The sequence below is a fragment of the Triturus cristatus genome, chromosome 3_1, assembly GCF_964204655.1.
Source record: "Triturus cristatus chromosome 3_1, aTriCri1.1, whole genome shotgun sequence".
In the NCBI taxonomy this organism is placed as follows: Eukaryota; Metazoa; Chordata; class Amphibia; order Caudata; family Salamandridae; genus Triturus; species Triturus cristatus.
This window is the reverse complement of record NC_140583.1, coordinates 435,213,783-435,234,746: the sequence shown is the minus strand read 5'-3', so window position 1 is coordinate 435,234,746 and position 20,964 is coordinate 435,213,783. Positions and strand designations below refer to the sequence as shown.

General features: G+C 44.1%; 1 protein-coding gene across 1 annotated transcript in view; it reads left to right on the top strand.

Annotated features, from left to right (window-relative positions):
- The window catches only part of FAM227B (family with sequence similarity 227 member B), a 3,353,280-nt gene that overhangs the window by 440,285 nt on the left and 2,892,031 nt on the right, over positions 1–20,964 (top strand). Inside the window, exon 3 of the mRNA XM_085646151.1 lies at positions 14,471–14,538. Coding sequence (XP_085502277.1) covers positions 14,471–14,538 — 68 coding nt within the window. The remainder of the gene's footprint in view (positions 1–14,470; positions 14,539–20,964) is intronic.

The window sequence follows — 20,964 nt, the reverse complement described above, 5'->3', positions numbered from 1 at the left end:
AAACAAAACGGTCAGAAAAAAAGAGGAGGAAGGCAAAAAGTTTAGGATAACCCTGCAGAAACGGCCAGGTCCAACACTCTCTCATTAGGCCTGGCTTCCCCTGCCCTTCAGTTCCGCAGACAATACTGTTAATTCCGGGATTACTTCCAAGATATGCCTTTTTTGGTGTGCCACTCCTCACAACCTGCACAGTAGCAGTTTATCCAGTTATTTCAACAATACAGAGGACATGGTGGCTGCAAGGGGCACTAAGGACAACAGCAACAGTCCTCCTTCTCAATGTCATAAAATGGGACTCCCTGCTAAATTTGGCAGTTCCAAGGGCAGGGAAAACAACTTTGTAATTAGAGGCTCCCTAGGCAACCTTAAAACATTACAAACGCTCACAGTGAACAGATACGGTCTAATCAAACATCAGTACCTAAGACATGCTTTATTGTTGTACAGTTTTTCAAATAAGAAAACTTTTTTCAATTTTAAAACAATAATGTATAGGTATTCATGGAAACTCCCATACTTTTAATATAAAATCTTTAAGTAAACAAAAGAATCATACCATCAAAAAACACACATTAGTAAAAAACTTTTGACAATTGTGTGCAATGGTCAGACTGCATAAATACATATTCAATGTATAATTTGTACACTGATAATCATTTACCAAAATATATATTCTTCTTCAAAACCCAAATTACAAATAGTGGCTTGGGTTGTGGATATTTTAAATGAAGTCTTCATCATGATTACATAGAGTCTACGCGTTTTTTGGCAAACAAAAGGCCTTCATCAGGAAAGCCAAAAGTTGTAGAAGAAGGTACCACTCTATGCAAGGGAAATTAATTGCTAAGGCTCTACCAGCAATAGGTGGTCCTGTGTGCACCAACTTGTTTAGAATTCATGTTTGTTTGACACATATTGTTTCATTGTGAGGTTTTGTAAGGTTTTAAAGTTGCCAAGGAGACCTTTAAGTACATTAACAGTCCTCCTTCTCTCCAGAACCACTAAACTGCTTAGGCCCACCCTCAAGGCAACACATGTGGCCTGTAGGGGTTCGGTACCATTTCACTTATATCACTAGCTTTCCAACTCTACAGATCATTGTTCCCTCCAGAGTGTTGAGCAAGGCATATCCTTCCAGGGCATACACACTCCCATTTTGCGTTTCTTCTGTCCCCTCAAAGGACCATGCTCTCACTCTTTCTATCACAATGTATTTTCTTTTCTGGTCAACACTTCATAATGGTGGGTGAGCCGCTGGAAGCTCAAGCCAGATGCCTGGCTCTGACTCACCTTGAGGTCCTCTTGGATCCTCAAAACCAAAACAAGCTGAGCTTTCATGTGGCTTTTGCCTGCCAGCCACACTCTAAGCTCATGCGCCAAGAATTAAAGTCAAACAATAATGTTTGATGTAAAACAGGTGAGGGAACAAGATACTCATCTATTGCTGGAATTGAAATCCAAAAATCTGGTATCAATCTTGGCCTCCCTGCTTGAACAAATTGTGTGATCTTAGGCAAATATTTTATTGCCTGTGCCTCCTTTATTCTTCAATATTTTATATGAGAGCATCTTGAGATATGTTAGTTCAGGATGTGTGCTGTACAAAACATCTCTTTTGTTTGATTTAATAGACTATAATGTTGCTCCATTATTATAAGATTATATTCCATATATCAGGTGCACATGACAACTGATTTATCAAGTAGATTACTAATGGCATTGTTGTCATGGCAGGAGGCATGAATGTTTCTAAGTTTCTATTTAAAAACTATCACTTTCATTAAATCCTTTTCAATGAAGTAAAATATCCTTATGTACCGCGGCAAAACACTTCTATATGTTAAAGACATATACCTTTTTTTAATTTTGAATAAACGTTCTCACATTTTTGCATATTTGTTAAATAATTTAGACGCCACACATTCTCAGGACTTGGCTCGTACACAAGCTCTTAGAGTCAAACACGCCCTTGGCTCTGCTCGCACTGTTAGTTTGTTGACCCTCCCACATCTAATACTTCACTGTCGATAGCTCAACATCTGTGTGTTCCTTTCACACCCTTTCCACTATAATCGTTATTCCAAATGGCACAAATGTGACACTCTCTCTGTGCTCTGCAGAGTGACCAAAGATTGCATGACCATTTTTTCTGAACACCATTAGAACCCAGTGAGATGCACCTGGAGAAACTCAGTGCTTTCAGACACAATTTCGGAGCGCTTGTCTTGCCCCATCATACCCTGAGCTCACCCAAACACTTGGAGGCAACTCACCTTGCATGATGCGCTGTACAAGATTCGTAATCTGCATGAAAAAATAGATAACAGAAACACATCTAGGAAAATAAAATACTCTGAGGAAACAGGTTAGGATATACAATAAAACACAAACTCAAAAAAAGTGAAATGTAACAGGGATTGCATTGCTGACCTGAAATTGTGTACATATTGATGAGAAAAAATGCGTTTGCTTGCAATGTCAATGTAAATGTCATGGATATAGTAGGTGGAAGGGAACACTTACTGTTTTCAGTGGACCAACTCCACATAAACTCCTATTCACATGAAAAAAGAGCTTTGATGCTCTAACAGACTGCCTCCCCACCTCATCATAGTGCAGTTTCTGGCATCTCTAAATGATACATAGTCAATCCCATGATCGATCCCAAGGAGGCAAAGATCTCACATGGTGTGCTCGACCAGGCTGGCCCATCGTCATTCTTTGCATAAGATTGGAAAGGCCAGGCTGAGGAAAATACACACATTTGTAGGTTTTGCTTGCAAAGCGCTTGCGCTGCATTCAATATAAACGTGACAGAGATTTACATCCCACCCCGTCTCTTTCCTTGCTTCGTATTGGCTCCTGTGCGTGCCACTTACCTTTCCTCCATTTCTACTGACTAGCATATTTTCCCACATTTACCATTATTGTTCCTCATCTGCTTTTCTTATCGGTTTTCCGCTTCCAAAATAGTGTTAACATCAGCTTTGGTGGAACTATATTTTGATAAAGTTTTGCCTTTTACTCTTGAGCACATTTATATAACAAGTTATCACCCTGGAGAGATTAAGTTATTTGCATAGAATCACAGGATGTTGTGAGGCGCCACCGACACTCGAACTGGGATTCCCAGCTCTCGAGTCAGCAGCTCTGCTGCACCACATCCTCTCTACTCCTTGTCTGTCAGGGAGCTCTTACCTTATCCCAGATCATGATTGATGAAAACAGCTCTTTATTCATTACAGAGGCGAAACCAATGCATTATCAATGCTTGTTAAGGGGAGCTTTGATCTGTATGTTGTGGTCCTGATAGGGAGGCTTACAGACATGCCTGGATTCAAAAATATACTGGCCCACAGCTAGGCCTCAAAACAAGGCTCGTTGCCTAGTGGCGAATTCTTGGTCTCCCCATATCCTAATTAACAGCCAAGCTACTTTCCTGTAGAGATGAATAAGAGAGCAGGCAGCGCGTACAAAATCCACTTGTTTCTACTCTAAAATGTCCCGACTGCTTCCACACTTCTTTTAAGACCTCACACTGAGTGTGTGTGCCAGGGTGCACCACGAGGAACTTTCAATTCACTCATTTTAAATGAGCACTTGAGGAAGTTTCTCTTTGTGCATGTTCGGTGTGCACCCTGTAGGGAACATAGACCACAACACACCCCAACTGCCCAATTCTGCAGATGGCTGACTGCATTGCATGTTCATCAGAAATTCATCTGCATTTCACTCTATTCTTTGCAGATTATGAATCGCTGCTATTTCACATTGTATTCGTTGGAGAGGTTGCATTTGAGATACATTGATGTTTATGGGCATACCACATCAATCTTTGATATTCGTAGAGAATGGGGGTTATGGGAATAAAAACAGCCTTCACTCCATATCTGGTCCCTTTCCAATAACCGAAAAAAAAAAGTACTTATAATGCAGTGCTTAATTTAATAAATCAGATAGTGAAAAAAAAGATTGTGTTCAATCTGATGCTCAGACTTCTGCCCAAATAATAAAGATATTGTTTTCAGGAGCTAAATCGAAATATGATGACTGTTGTGGGTGGCATAGAGGTACATAGCCCTATAAACTATTGAAATGTGGGAATCTCAGGAACCAACCATGGTGATATTGGCTATTCTTGAGTGACATAGTTAATTTTATGGAGAGGCCCGGAGGCCAATATTATGCACATACCTTTATTGTCCTCAAACACAGCAGCAACATCAACAATTAAAATGAGAACACTTAAGAACACTTATAAACTCTAGACCACTGAACATGCATATATCCACAGAACAGGCAGCCAACTTCCTCTTTTGTTGCTTCTCAAGCACAGATAAGTGCATGCATGTCTCATGTACTTTTAAATGTCTGGGTTATGAATGATATGAAAGATTATGTTGTTTAATGGGAGCGAATTGTTTGGCTTGTGTGTGAAAGTTTAAAAGAAAGGTTAAAATATATATGAGAGACAGCGTTAAATATCGTAGCGTATTAAAGGTTAATTGATTTTTAATTGAGTGTATTGAAATTTGAAATCAAACGAGTATGGTAATTGAAAAACATGTTTTCGAATTAGCGCGCAGTTAAATTACATATTTAAACCTTTTAATAAGTTTTTCTTACTGTGGCGGGTTGAATTTGAAGGCACGAGCATGCTGGTGATTATGTTTGCAGGGCAGTGCTCGAGCCGGTAGTACGTGCAAGAAGATTGGTTGTTCGAGCGTGTCAGTTCCCTCTTGCGTCTCCTGGCTTTGGAGCTCGGGGTGGAAATAGAGAAACAGGTTTGGAATGAGTAAGCCGCCATACTTACGTTATGTATGGCTGCCATTTTTGTTGATTGGGATCATCAGTTTTAGGCTACATTAAGTAGTGAACGGCCATATTTTGGGAGGAATACGTTGGTTAGACACTGACAGAAGTTTGTCAGTTTCTGACATGGATTCATTGGAATAGGTCAAATGGAGTTCAGGGAGAGTTACATTGGCTTAAAGAGTGTTTAGGTGGAAAAGTAAGTTATGGTTGGTAGGACATTTTGAGGAGAGTTTAGTGGTATAAAGAATTTAAAGATTTTATAAAATATAAGAAATGGAAAATAGTGAAGGGACAGGTTTTGACAAAAGAATGTAGTAATACATGGAAAGGATGTTTGGAAAAATGACAGCTTCTATTGACAAGAAGATTGAGAGTAGTGTTTAGAGAGGTTTACAAGCTAAGGAGAGTAGAAAGAGGTCTACTGAGGAAGAAAGGTTTTGGACAACGGAGGAAGTAGAGGCTGTTGCCAGTGGTTCTAATAAAGGAGTAAAAAGGACTCAAAAGAGAAAGAATGTGGAGATAAAGAGGTTGGATTATGTTGCTGAACGTAAGATTCAGAAAATGGATAATGCTATAAAGGCGCAAAAGAGAAGCCACAGTGTTGTGGCTTGAGATTCGTCCTCTACCAGTGGAGATGTGGAGCTGACATGCTCTACAAGTTTTAATGAATTGGATGAGGATTAGATTCCGCACAAGAGAAGGAAGGTAACAGAAAAGAAAATTAAGTTAGAGCTAGGAGCTTTGTTGATCCACAGGGTGAGGAGATGTTTGATCCGTTCCTGATTCAACATTCTCTGTCACCTCAATGGACTCCTGGAGCATGTTGCAAATTATTTGAGGTATTGGATTAGAAGGGAAATTCCCAAAAATGTGTGGACGAGATTAAGATCTGAGTGTCCAAGGCCTAATTTGGATTGCAAGGTGGCGTATATGCCTGAATTAGACCCACAAATGATGGCATTTTTAGATAAGACAGGTAAAGATTCGAGAAGAGGTCTGGACAAGGGTCTAAAGGGTTGCCAAGATAGGCTACTGGACTTACCTGTGCCACTCACCATGATTTTTGATTTATGTGAGGAAGCATATTCAAGTAATACAGGTGTTGACATAGTGGAATTGCGTCAATGGGTGCAGAGGGCGATTTGCCTTCTATGAAACTCAAATGCAGCCCTGTGTGTGGAGAGACGAAAAAGCATCTTATTTAAAATTGATCCGAAGTTAGCAGATCTGGCTAGCAAAGAATTTGGAGAGCAAAGTGAGGGTTTGCTCTTCGAAGATGAATTTGTTGAAGACATGTCAAGGTATGTTGGTACTTTTAATTCGTTACAGAAAGCACAAAAAGATATCCATAGAGTTTTTGGAATGGCCGGGAGAATGCAGGCCGGCCGTGGTCAGGGGATTACCAGGGGATCTTTAGGTAGAGGTTACAGACCCTATGGAACGAATTATGGATATGGATTCACGAGGATGGAACAGGGTAGTTTCTACCCTCAGAGACAAAGGTTCAGGACAAGAGGAATGCGGGCAGAGAGAAGGACAAGAGGTGCTTCAGGTAAGATGTTTAGCAGACCCTATTTCTATCCATGTAAAATTGGGCCGCAGACTAGCCCAGTTTGTTTCATGGTGGAAGGAAACAAATCAAGATCCAGAGGTATCATATAGATTTTATACAGGGGCCAGTACAGAGGAGATGTCCCGCTGTTTTACGGTTTTCAAAGGAAATGGAGGAACTTGTAACAAAGGAAGTAGAAGCATTGGAAGCGAAAGGGGCAATAGAGGTTGCAAGATTGGTTCCAGGGTGTTTTGTAAGCAATTTGTTTTTGGTGGAAAAGAAGGAGAAGGGTATGAGACCTGTAATAAATCTCAGCGAGTTAAACGACTGGGTGTGTTACAACCTTTTCAAAATGGAAGGAATTCATATGTTAAGGGATTTGCTAAGGAAAGGGGATTAGTTGACCTAGTTACATTTGAAGGATGCTTATCTGACTGTTCCAGTATGTGTGGAGCAAAGGGATTATCTTCAGTTCAGATGGAAGGGAGTGCGATGGAGGTTCAAAAGTCTCCCGTTCGGGTTGACATTGGTGTTTTACAAAGGTAATGAGGCCAGTAGTAGCATGGCTGAGGTCAAGGGGAATTCCATGAATTGTTTATCTGGACCCTTGACCCTGTCTACAGGCAGGTTGCTCCCCCTCACCGCACAGCTCCACCAGTAAGTCTGTGTGCCCCTGCTGCCTTTCACCGCCGCTGCTGCAGGTTCGAGGCCCCTCCGCCTCGGTAGTTTCCGGAACTGCCTTACTTTTTCACTGCCTTATCTCAGTGTTATCTACCTCTTTTTGATTGTTGCTGTGTACTTTTGTTTCCCTCATCTTCCCTCCTCTTTTTCTGCGCTCTGTCTCATTGCTCTGCCGCATCTTATTTTGACTACTGCCTGTGTACTTTTTTGTTTCCCTCGTGTTCCCTCCTTTTCTGTGCCCCTTTTGCCTGTTTCCCTGCTCGCCGTTCCCGCCACTGCATCCCCTGCGGCCCCACCCCCCTGCTGCCCATTCGTCACCCCGCTCCCGCCTCCCAGCTGCTCCTCCCTCCAACCTCTCCTTATATGGCGGCCACTGTGCGGCCGAGGCGCCGCATGCGTGCTGCTGGCGCGCCAAAGGTGCGCCTAAGGCAAGACCGTCTGCGCCTGTCCGCGCCAGGACCTCGCCCAGCACCAGAACCCCTGGCCCTTGCGAACACCACAACACCTGACGCTGCTACGATGCCAGCTCCCTCCACGCAGTCAACATCGAACGATCACACTCCTGCTTCCTGGCCGCCCCGAAACGCATGCAAGGACCCTTCACCTGCTGCAGCTTCACCAGCATCCGACCTGCAAATCCACCCACCGGGAAGGAACCCAACCACCTCAGATGCATCCTTCTCATCACCCGCTCCGCCTGCAAACACGCCGTTGAACTCTGGGACCTACTCAACTCAACCTCCCCTGATGGAGACCTGGATGAACCCCTCCTTGGCACCTGACATTGCCATAGCCATCCCGGACGGCTACAAGATCACTCGCAGAGACCGCACCAACGGAGTAGGAGGAGGAATCGCCATCGTCCACAGGAACACTCTCGACCAACACAGACGACACCCTCAGCACCGCCGAACACCTGCACTTCCAGATCCACACCGATCCCAACACCACCCTCAGAGGAACCCTCGTCTACAGACCCCCAGGACCCCAACAACAATTCAGCGACTCCATCGCCGACTTCATTTGTACACACGCCCTCGCCTCCACAGAATACATCCTTCTTGGGGACCTGAACTTCCACCTCGAGAACAACAACGACCGCAACTCCACCTCCCTGATCATCAACCTCACCAACCTCGGACTCAGACAACTCGTCACAACAGCCACCCACTCTGCCGGTCACACGCTTGACCCCATCTTCTCCGCGAGCTCCCACATCTCCTTCACCTAGCTCCAACATCTCCTTCACCCACACCACCGAACTCCACTGGACCGACCATCGCTGCATCCACTTCTCCTTCCGGAAACCTACCACGCACCACTGCACCCAACAGATCCCCTGCTGCTGCTGGAGCAAAGTCACCAAAGACCAGCTAATCACCACCCTCGCCCGGAGCCCACCCGCCGACCCCACCGCCCCGACACCACCGCCCGCAACCTCAGACAATGGATGGACGACTGCGCCAACACCCTTACCCCGATCAAGAAACCCTCCAACAGACACACCAACAAGAAAGCCAGCTGGTTCACTGATGACCTCCAGGCCTCCAAGCAAACCTGCCGAAAGCTAAAGAGTAAATGGCACAGTGAACAGACACCGGACAGCTACGCAGCCCTCAAGAACACCACCCGCAGGTACCACCACTTCATCAGATCCGCCAAGAGGGCCTTCTTCAAGGACCGCTTAGAAAACAACGCACACAACAGCAAAGAGCTCTTGAACATCATGAAGGAACTCTCAAACCACAGCTCCAACACCAACGACATCCCACCTTCACAAGACCTGTGCGACTCCCTTGCCTCCTTCTTCCACCACAAGATCGCCGACATCCATGACAGCTTCAACATCACGACCGCTTCGACAACCACCGAGACGCCCATCCCCACGGCCACCATCCGCACCGACCCCCTGCTCGCCTGGACCAACATAAACGACAAAGACACCATCAAAATCATGAGCACCATCCACTCCGGATCTCCATCAGACCCATGCCCACACCATATCTTCAACAAAGCCAGCACCACCATCTCACCCCATCTTCGGAAAGCCATCAACATCTCCTTCGAGACGGCGACCTTCCCGGAGAGATGGAAACACACCGAGATCAACGCCTTACTCAAGAAACCCATGGCTGACCTCAAGGACCTCAAGAACGTCCAGCCCACTCCCTCCTCCCGTTTCCGGCAGCGGTCATCGAGAAGACCGTCAACAGACAATTGACCCGCTACCTCGAGGAGAACAGCATCCTGGACCCATGCCAGTCCGTGTTCTGCAGCAACCACAGCACCGAAACTGCCCTCATCGCCGCCACCAATGACATCAGGGTCCTGCTGGACAACGGAGAAACCGCGGGCCTTATCCTCCTGGACCTGTCAGCCGCCTTCGACACCGTCTGCCACTGCACCCTGCACACACGCCTCCACAATGCTGGGATCCAAGACAAGGCCCTGGACTGGACCACCACCTTCCTCTTCGGCAGAACCCAGAGCGTCCGCCTCCCCCCTTTCCGCTCCGAAGCCACCGAGATCATCTGCGGCGTACCCCAGGGCTCATCCCTCAGCCCAACATTGTTCAACATCTACATGGCACCGCACGCCCACGTCGCCCGACTGCATGACCTCAACATCATCTCCTACGCCGACGACACCCAGCTAATCCTCTCCCTCACCAAGGACCCCCTTACCGCCAAAACCAACCTCCACGAAGGAATGAAAGCTGTCGCTGAGTGGATGAAGAACAGCCAACTGAAGCTAAACTCGGACAAGACGGAAGTCCTCATCCTCAGCCTCACCCCCTTGGCCTGGGATGACTCCTGGTGGCCGACCGCACTGGGAACAGCTCCAACACCCACCGACCATGCACGCAACCTAGGGTTCATCCTCGACTCCACCCTCTCCATGACAAAGCAGGTCAACGCCATCTCGTCCTCCTGCTTCAATACCCTCCGCATGCTTCGCAAGATCTACAGGTGGATCCCCACCGACACAAGAAGAACGGTCACCCAGGCCCTCGTCACCAGCTGGTTGGACTACGGAAACGCCCTCTACGCAGGAACCTCGTCCAAACTACTGAAACGACTCCAGCGCATTCAAAGCGCCTCTGCTCGCCTGATCCTCGACATCCCTCGCCGCAGCCACATCACACCCCACCTCAGAGACCTGCACTGGCCCCTCGTCAACAAGAGGATCACCTTCAAGCTCCTCACCCACGCACACAAGGCACTCCACAACACCGGACCAGCATACCTCAACAGATGACTCAGCTTCTACACCCCCAACCGCCAGCTCCGCTCCGCCCACCTCGCCCTCGCCACCGTCCCCCGCATCCGAAGAACGACCTCCAGCGGCAGATCATTCTCTCACCTCACCGCCAAGACCTGGAACACCCTCCCCATCCTACGGCAGACCCAGGACCTGCTACCCTTCAAAAGACTCCTCAAGACCTGGCTATTCGAGCAGTAGCAGCATCCCCCCCCTCCAGTGCCTTGAGACCCTCATAGGTAAGTAGTGCGCTTTACAAATGTCTTGATTGATTGATTGATTGATTGGATGATATTTTAATTATGGCCAAGGAAAGGAGTTTGGCATTGGAGCAGATGGAATTTGCGATGAAACTTCTGGAGGATCTGGGCTTTGAGGTGAACAGGGAGAAGTCATGTGTGGGACCCGAACAACTGATGCAGTTTTTAGGTTTACAGATACAGACATTGGAATGTGTGTTGAGATTACCAATGGAGAAGGTGAAGAAAATTCGGAAGGAGGTGAAAAGGGTGAAGAATGCGGAGTGGATCACTTTGCGACAAATGGCAAGGTTTCTGGGTCTTTTATCAGCGTCTATTCAGGTGATTTTGCAGCTCCCCTTTATTACAGGGCATTGCAGAGATCAAAGGCTTTTCATTTGAGAAAGGGGGCGAAACACTCACAGAAAGTGAGGATGAATCAGGAAACTCAAGAGGAGTTGATTGGTGGTTAATGAGTCTGGAAGCGTTGAATGGAAGAGCAATATTTGGAGAAGTACCGGAGATAGAGATAGAGTCAGATGTGAATCTTCACGGTTGGGGAGCATGGTGTGGCACAATGTCGACTAGGGGACAGTGGTCCAAGGAGGAAAGGGAGCTTCACATAAAATGTTTGGAGCTCCTGGCAGGTTCATTTCTAGTCAAGAGTTTCACGAAGAATTAAGTGAAATGTTGTGTTCTGTTAAAGATGGACAACATTTTGGCAGTGCGTTATGTGAACCAACTGGGGGGTCCTCAATCGAGGGGGCTAGCGGATTTGGCAAAAGAGTTTTGGAGGTTCTGTTTGGAGAAAGAGATTATGGTTCAGGCCCAGTATATTCAAGGGTTGAGCAGCGTAGAAGCGGATCGGTATTCAAGGTATCTGAGGGATGTGAGCAATTGGAGATTGGACAGGAGAATTTTCCAGAGGTTACAGCAGAGGTGGGGTCCTCTGAAAGTGGATTTTTTGTGGACAGATTGAATATGCAGCTGATGGAGTTTTACAGCTGCAGACCGGATCCGTAAGCGAAGGGGATAGATGCTTTCTTTCAGGACTGGAGTGTGGGGAGGCTTTATGCCTTTCCGCCATTCGCCATGATTCAGAGGGTGTTGATGAAAGTAAGGAGAGAGAAGGTGGAAATGGTTCTGGTGACCACATTTTGGCAGGCACAGGTGTGGTTCCCAGACGTTAATAGAGGATCCTGTTTTGTTGCAGAATAACAAAAAGGTAATTTTGGATGCACAGGGGAATGCACACAAGTTGGTGGTGTCAGGTCAGTTGAGGCTTATGGCTTGGCTGATTTCAGGAGAGTTTGGCAATTGCATGGGTTAGCAAAGGAGGCTTCGGATCTCATCACAGGTTCATGGTCTACAGGAACTACAAGGGTCTACAAGTCAGCTTGGAGAAAATGGTGCGGTTGGTGTGTTGAGAGGGGTTTGGATCCTGTACCAACTCCTCTAGTGGAGGTTGGGAACAGATCTGTATAAAAATGGTTTAGCCTATAATTCAGTGAATTTAAGCAGGTCTGCGATTTCGTCTGGACATGTTTTAGTGGATGGTGTACCTGTGGGACAGCATGCTTTGGTTAAATGGTTGATTAAAAGTAGTGTACAGTTAGATTTGCCTCTTAGGGCAAAGTATGGTGTTCTCTGGGATGTTTCGGTTGTTCTAAGGGAATTGGACGGATGGGGTGCAAATACGTCTTTGGATCTGAAGTTTTTGTCTTGGAAGTTAGCTATGCTATTGTGTTTGGTTTGTTTTAGGAGGGTTTCAGATATTAGGGCTTTAGATGTGAATTCTAGAAGTTATCAACCGGAAGGTGTGTGTCTTGATTTGAGGAAAAGGACGAAAACTATGTCTAGGACTATTTTTTATCCTATTTTGGAGGGGCGTACTAGCTTGAGAGTGGTTCGTTGTATAAGAGAGTATGAGTTGAGAACAATCAGATTAAGGGAGTGTGACTGTTCTCAGTTGTTTATCTCTTACAGGAAGCCTTTGAAGGCTGTTTCTGCACCAACTTTGGCTAGGCGGGTAAAGGAAGTTATGTGTAAGTCTGGTGTGGATGTAAGTGCTTTTGGTGCTCATTGCTAGGGGTCCTATGGCTTGTAAAGCGTTTATGAGAGGTTTTAGTTTGAGTGGTTTTTTGAGGGCGGCTGACTGGACAAATATTTCAACGTTTAAAAAAACAGTTTGGAAAAGGAAGGGACAGGCACAGAGAAATTGCACTAGGCCAGCATCAGGCAGAGTGCAGAGGGGAGAGACTGCATCATTTTGGTGATATTAATGTTTTATCTTATCAGGAGTAAGATAAGCTCTGTGGCGTATGTTATTCTGAATAAGGCTGAAACGAGGGTTGCTCGAAAGAAGCACTGGGTATTTTAGAATAGCACCCTACTCCTTATCAGTAGAAGGGCGACCCAGGGCTGCCTCCCAGTGTCGGCGCAAAGGAGTCAATGGAAGTGTGGCAGGCATGCGCCATGGTTCAGCAAGCCATCACGTCAGATGATGACCTGTGCCCATGACATGGAGATATTGAACTGTGCGATGTATTGGGTGTTCCTGTTGCATACCGCCCTAGCATGCATCTAGTGCTCCAAATATAGAGTTGACAAGTAGAAAAGGACCAGGAGGGTGTCCATTATCTGCAACAAGGGTCTCAAAGGGCAAGAGAGAGCCGTCGCAGGAAAGATCCCCTAGTGTGTGTAAATCTACTTTGTGCTAAGCAGAAAGCTCCCTCACGGAGGCCATCCGCTCTCCTCTGGGGGTGCCCATGAGCGGGAACACTGGGGCGTATGGCTAGGTTGGCCTTAGTGTGCAAAAGCAGTGTTTAATTTGAACCGGTGGTTTCCGGTGCTCCGCACCAGTACTTAATTGTAAACACAATTGTGACAGTTTGCAAGGTGGCGGTGTCTGGCTAATTTATAGATGCCCACAAAACCAGTTAATTGTTAATTCAAATACATAAAACATTACTATTACCTGCTGCCTAAACCATTTTCGTTTTGGGGCTGGAAATAGTTTGAATTGTCACACTTAAAGGAGTGTTATGGTTAGTTGTTGTGTTGTTACTATCACTGGCAGCATAACCAGGGCAATGCGTGGTGCAAGCTGAAGTGGCCTGTTGACAAGAGCCCTGGCACACATTCTTTACAAGTTAAGCACTGCAAAAGACTCAGTTTAAACCATCGGTGTGCCACGTGCAGCAGTGTAGCACTTGGGGATGGCGTTCAAGTACAAGGGTGGAAAAGGTGTAGTATGCAAGGCAAGCTCCAGTCAGGGGCTATCGTGGCAGTGTCAGCTAGCTGGAGTCTCTTGACAATACTCAAGCTTAAGTGAAAAACAAAAGGATAGCCATATCAGTTGAGCACAATAGAAATGAAAAGCAGAATCTTATATATGTGATTTTAGTTTTATATACATGAAATTAAAACATTTATGAAATAAATATGTGAATATAGCTATGGAAGAAGTGATAGCTCTCCTTATTAGGCTAGGTCTTGAATACTCGTATGGTGGATGATTTTACTTAAAAGATATCAGAAGCATACTGGTGTATATTAAAGCCAATCAAAAGGCATTTATCAGTTTATCTTCAACAATAAATCAGTTTTGAAATGCAAATTTATTGATCCAGAAAAAATAAGTAACTATAAATGACATCTGTTTCATACTGTTAACATGTGCTTTAACTAGCTGTGCGATTGACTTTTTAAAGGCTAAATTGCTTTCTTAATGAATAGACATCATAACATCATGGTAAATAAATTTAGCTATGTGATATTGGGAAAGCAGGCATTCCTTTATCAGTATTAAAAACTTCGTTGCAAGTTCTCCTAAGTGCACCTAATGGTTGCTGCTAATTTGATTTCTCATTGAAGAAGAAAGCACTTTTAACCTTTGAACGTTTTTCAATTTTGCTTTAAGCTTTTATTACTGATATTGAAGATTTGTATGAAACTTCAGCAGAATTCGGCATGGTGACCAAAAGAAAGGTACAGTGTTTTTTTTCTAATTTATAATGTATGTCTTTTTGCTCCTGAATAATTTGCAACCAAATACGTTTATATACTATGAAATCAAAATTAGCTACATCAGTTTATTTTGACAAGTATAGATAGGCGAGTCACTATTCATATATCACAAATGAACCGTATTTGGGACACAACAAAGCTCCTCAAAGACTTGTCTATCTCATTGAATACTTGTTTTTGGAACATTTTATATGGTTCATATTTAGGGGGTGATCATGGTGGCGGTGAATCCGCCACCGACAGGCTGTCAGTAGCGGGTTCACCGCCATTGTGAGGCCATTTCCCACCCGCCATAATATAATGACGATGGGGTCAGTGGCGGTTAATCTGCCATGGAAAGGCTGATGGGGATGGCCCCCAGGAATTTTGGGTTTGGGAGGCACCTATGTTGCCCCCTACATTTCCCTACACTTGGTGGAGGGAAATGCAAAACTTGCATTCTTTCCATTGCAGCGGGTGCTACAGCCAGCAGCTCCCGCCGCAATGAAAAACATGGCACTTTTGGCCGCCGTGGTGGTGGGCGCATTGTAATGTCATATATGGGACCGCTGCCTTACAGAAGTCAATCCGCCATCGTAATCAGTCCCCTAGTCTTGTAATCTGCTTTCCAGAGATTTTCAACTATCATTGTTCCCTCATGGACCTCTCAGGAGTCCGAGATTAAACATTTCAAATGATATGCAAATGTATCAACACATTTGTTATCTAAGTTATAAAGTTTCATCTTTATGTTGCACTGCCTGGAGCTGGTTTGTGAATTTGTAACTATTGTGAACTAAAGCTCAATTCAGCCAAAACAGATGTTGCTTTGTTGAATCATCGTCCTTTAATGGCCAGTGTATTTCCATGCCTCTATCCAACTCCTCTTAAACTACATTTGCCATTACAGTAGAACACACTGTCAGGTTTTTTTTTGCACACAGACATTAGCCGTACTAGATTGTGGTTGTAGATCAAGAGTCCGTTACAATGCTCTGCCAGCTCTTACATGCTTGTTATGCATTCCCAGACATTTTCTCTGGTTCTTAAATTAGCTGCAATATGGACTACGGCAATGCTCTCTGATCAGCAAAGTACTGACAACCTCTCAGCTTCAATGGTTTCAGGCAGAAGAACATGCTATCCAATGCTTGGCCCATGGCCTCGAATAAAGGAACAACCTCTCAGCTCTGTGCTGAGATCTATATTCTAAAGAATAGCGTGGAGGACACCCTTCTTTCCAGAGTTCAAGTGTTTACATAATCTTGCTGTACTTCTGTTGGCAAAGAAGTACAGGGCAGATGTTCAATTACACTGGTCACAAAATGAAGTCACAATTTACGACCAGTCTTTTTGCACTAGCATTGAATTTTCTGAATCAGCTTATGTACTACTAGGTCTAATTGTAAAATTCTGAAACTGAACGTTCACTCAAAGTGTAGCTTCATTTGCATTAGCAAAAGGAATAAAGGAATAGCTATATTTATGTAAAAGACCACAACGAGGAGACAATTGTGTGTGCGTTCGGAAGAAATGGGTAGACTCATTTAATTATCTAATGTTATCTGATATTCTGAAATGTCTGTGCCATTTGCAGATGTAATTGTATTTTTTTCTTATGGAAGGTTGTTGTGCTGGATGTAAAAATAAACCTAGATCTCAGATTATTTATAATAACTAATATTGCAGTTCTTGCTATGATACAACCATCAATAAATCATGGAACAACAGCCTATTCTTCGAATGCGATAGTGCTCATGAGAATTACCGTGAGATGTAAAGAGAGGCCTACTAATTAATGTTAATGGTACTTGACATTTCCCTGAGAACCAATAGATAGTTCGAGAGTAAAGCTTGACCCTAACTCTGACTTCAGAACATTGCTTGCCACAGTTCTATATCTTACGTAAAATAAATAAAAACCGATTTCCAGCTTTGAACGACTCATTGTCTCCTGAAGGGAGTGTGTCTATGAACCCATGGTTTGCAGATTTTCTTTTGCAACCAGAGGTAATGCAGGTGCCCAACTCACCAAAGAAACTATTCACATGTTGAGCCTGTTACAAGAGACAACTTAGCACTTCATACTTATGAGGTTGAAAAAATAGCACCAAAATCAGGTTGTATGTTGGAATCTCACATGCTTTTACCACACATGCTGTTATATTGTGGGTATTATGATGAATGCTTGAATGCTCCTTTACCAGGCATATTGTTACAACGACATGCTTTAGGGAAAGCGTTGGACTTTTGAGAGGCTTCATTTACTATCCCAACTCCAGTCTGCGCAACAGTAGGGAAAGCGTTGAACTTCAGAGTTTAATGCCACTTTCCCAAAAGCATGTTATTGTAAAAATGCAGCCTTTGTAACTCTTGAGATTTATCTGCATGCGTAGGTTGTGGTGCATTGTAAATGCTCATTCCCCAAAATAGATGTTTGAATAGTAACATCTTTTATACTGCTATGAAGAATCAAAACTGGCGTAAGACATGCTTCAATAAACAAATTGTTATAATCATTACTATGCTGATTATGACCTCTCCCACTGCATAATTGTTGATTCAGGTCCAATCACGCTGCACAAGCATTTCCCAGTATGTGATCATCAGGATAGTCGAAGGAGTTTATTGTAATGTGAAATGCCCAAACAAGACTTCTGTTTTGTTTTCTTTTTTTTCTTTGTAATACAAGCCTTCAAGAACTAGTATTGGCAAAACCAAATTAGCCTGGCTGTAATGTGCTAATGTATACCAACTGTATTTGTGCAGTCTCAATGCATCACCATATTAAGCCTAGGCCTGGTGGCTTTGCCAATTTTTGTTTTTGTTTTAAGCAGCTGTATTGAGCACCTTTACGCGTAAGTGTGTTTAAATATGCATTTGTACAAGCATGTGTGATTTCGACCTAAACAATTAGGCTGAGCAGTGAAAAAACATAACATAATTGTTTTGGGTATAGAATGCATGTATGAGATATAGATATGAGTGTGTGGAAAGTCAGTTTACTTTTCAGAGGTAAAATGGTACAACACGCTTTGTAATGCAAGCACTCATGATGCATCAAGAAGCCAGTAGTATGAGGTGAGAGAGACCTACTCCTCTGGGTGGAGCCAAAGCCTTCTCAATGCCACAAGACTGTTACAAGGATTCCTTACAGGTTCTTACCAATGTGGTAGCCCAGCTCTGTCTCCACTATGCCAGTTTCATGGTCCTTTGTAATTTTTACATACATATGGACGATCTCAATTGTAAGGCAGCTGTTCAACTCAAAGAATTTCTGAAAAGTATTACTTTGGTTCAGTTGGTCTTTTGCCCCACAAATGAGGCCACTCTTTGGATCTTATTTTCTTCATCCTTGCTAACCTACAGGTTGGCCCTACATGGGAATGTATTTGGTCAAGCCATTTCCTGGTTTCTTTCTTTTTTAGGCTAGTTTGAAGGAGGGAACAAATGTGACCATTTCTAAACCTTCTAGAGCCTGGCAAAAAGTCTCTGAGCATCTCTTTTCAGAGCGCCTCTCTTCACATTTGCCTAATACTACTGGATTTTAGACTCCAATGTAGACAATTTTTAACTGGTTGATTGACACCTTAGATTGTATTGCTCATGTGAAAAACTGTCTTCCAAAAAGGGCTAAACCTACAGCTCCTTGGTTTATGGCAGCATTGAGAGAAGAAAACTGCTTTTGCAAATCTCTTGAAACACAAATCATATGACTTTGATGCAAACCTAGATATAAATTGGATCTAAGTAAATTTCGCAATGCTTCACGTAAGGCACAAGGCAACTATTTCTCAGCAGAAATCCCCTCAGCCTCTAATGCCCCATGTGAACTTTAAAAAACGTTGTAATTCTTTTCGTCCCCTGCTGCTTTTGAAAAAAAGTTGTCCCCCGTTTAAATTATGCAATGATTTATCAGAGGTTTTCAATGAGAAAATTAAGACCATGTATTCACAGTTTACCTGTGATTTTTCTCGTCCTGATACATCCAAATCCGACGACGTCAGCACTGATTTGGACTCTTAATTATCTGATTTTGAAAATTTCTCTCTTGAGTACTCAATGGAAGCACTCTCTAAAGGTAAATTAGGGTGACCTTTTGACCCGTGTCCTCCTCATATTTTAAATTTGGTGGTAGCTTCCTAATCCAATTCTGAACCACATTTGAAATAACCGCAACAGCAATGGTTCATATTACCTGGAAAAAAGCTATTTTTTCCCCTTTGCTAAAAACGCCTAAAGCTGAACAGTCAGTCTTGAGCGGTTTGGGACCGATCTGCCTCCTGATTGCAGTTTGAAAGATTTTTGAAAACTATTTAACAGACAACTGTTTCAATTCCTCGAATCAGACACTCTTTTGCATTGGACTTAATCGGGTTTTCGTGGGAAGTCCGCACTTCTGGAAGTTTGAATATATCAAGTGTAATCTGGAGCAAGGCTTCACGCCTATTGTGGTTCTGTGGTTCTTTTGAATTTGTCAACTGCTATCAACACTCTATCCCACCCAATCTTGCTTGCTTGATTGACTGATGGAGTTGGGGATCCAAAGACAGGCATTAACCTGGATTAAATCTTTACTTAAGGACAGGTCTCAGGGGATCTATTTCCCCCCAATACACCTCAGCCCCTAAATTGATTCCCCTCACAAACCAGATTGTAGACTGGCAATGCTCTACATAGGTCATATTTTTTCATGTGGTCTGCTTCCCAGGCATACTCTAGGGTCTGACATGCAATTTTGAAGCTCTGCTATTAAATTTCATAGTGACCGCAGTAATGCAGTACTGCCATTTGTGAATTTTCTTATTTTTGCTTTGTACAGCATGACAAATTTGAATACAACAATGTATTCCAATAAAACTGATAATACTGAGCTTATGAGTTTTCACACATGAATAGTATATGAAAATTCACAGCAAATAAATCGAGTAAAGTTTAATGCCAATAGAAATATGAGGATAAAAGCTTTACACTCTCACAGCTTACTTTAACAGATTAGTTTGTACACAAAAGGATTGAAACAGAGGTGCCCTCTGTTCCATGGCATTCAGAATTGTAGGATATGCCCCGAGTGATGGGGCATTTCCAGAGAAGCGATGGAAGTGTGTGGTGTGCAGGATCACTAAGTGAGCAGGAAATTATCATTAGGTTGAAGCCTTGAGTTAAAAAACCGCACACAAGCTGTAGTGGCGTTAATGCGGTATGCCCAATTACTCAGGGGCAGCTCCTCCATGTGGGCGGAGGAGCGTCGCCCCACTGCTTTCTCGCAGCGCGAGAAGCAGAAACATGAAATGGTATTATAAATACCATTTTATGTTTCTGCTTCTCGCACTGCGAGAAAGCAGAAGGGTTTGGTTGGGGGCGGGCGGGTGTATGGATGGTCCTGCTGTGTGTTGGGGAGGCGTCAGGTAGCGGTGGTTCCAAAGGGCTGTGTGGTCCTGCACTGGGGATGTATTGCACAGCGGGGGTTATGATGCGGAGGTGCAAAGCGATGCGTAGTGCTACATTTGTTCTGCTTGGACCCTTGCTGGACTGGCAGAGCCCCTTCAGGCCCACACCCAAGGGTACAGGACCTTGGTGGTTCCACTTGCGGGGACAAGACTCAAAGCAGGCATTGTCTCGGTGCTAGGTTCAATATGGTTGGAGCCTTTTCTGTACCTGAGGCTCTGAACAGGAGGCCAGCCAACTAGCCCTTGGAGTCACTCTGGTGTCCTGGGTTCAAGATGCAGGTACATTCCTTCTCACTCATGCAGCAGGGCAGCAGAGTAGCAGTCCTTATTGCAGCAGATCAGAACACAGTCCTGAGTCTTCTACAGGTCTAGCGGTTTCAGATATCTACTTGTGTTCAAAGAAAATAATAACCTTTATTGTGTATGGTTAGTTTTATCCTTTGCAATATACAATGCAATAAAAACCAACCCATGTTATAAAAGAAGATGCTTTAAATTGTATTAACACCAATTAAAAGTAAATAAATACATAAATACAAAATTAATTTTAACATTTCCAATTCTAGCAGTGATCTAATTACATCTAACTACAATAAGAAAGTGCGGGAGGTTACAAGTAGCAGCTAATAGTTCATTGGACTGGACCACCTGGGGGGGGGGGATGTTTAGGGACGTGTTTTATGGGGTAAGTGCTCCTATCATGCTCTGCCAACAAGTTCAAAATCTCAACCTATTCTGCTCAGTCCAGAGACTTGTTTTACCCTTGTCCAACATGGCTGGGCAAATGCACAGGACGTGCTGAAGGGACTCATCAGACCCGCCACAGCTCCTGTATTTGATATCTTCCATTGGGCGATGCCAGAGGGCTAGGTGCTTCAAAAAAAGCCACTCACCTAGCCTGAGGGCCATGAATTTTTGCTTCAAGTGATTGGAATATGTACAGACCAGGTACAAGGAT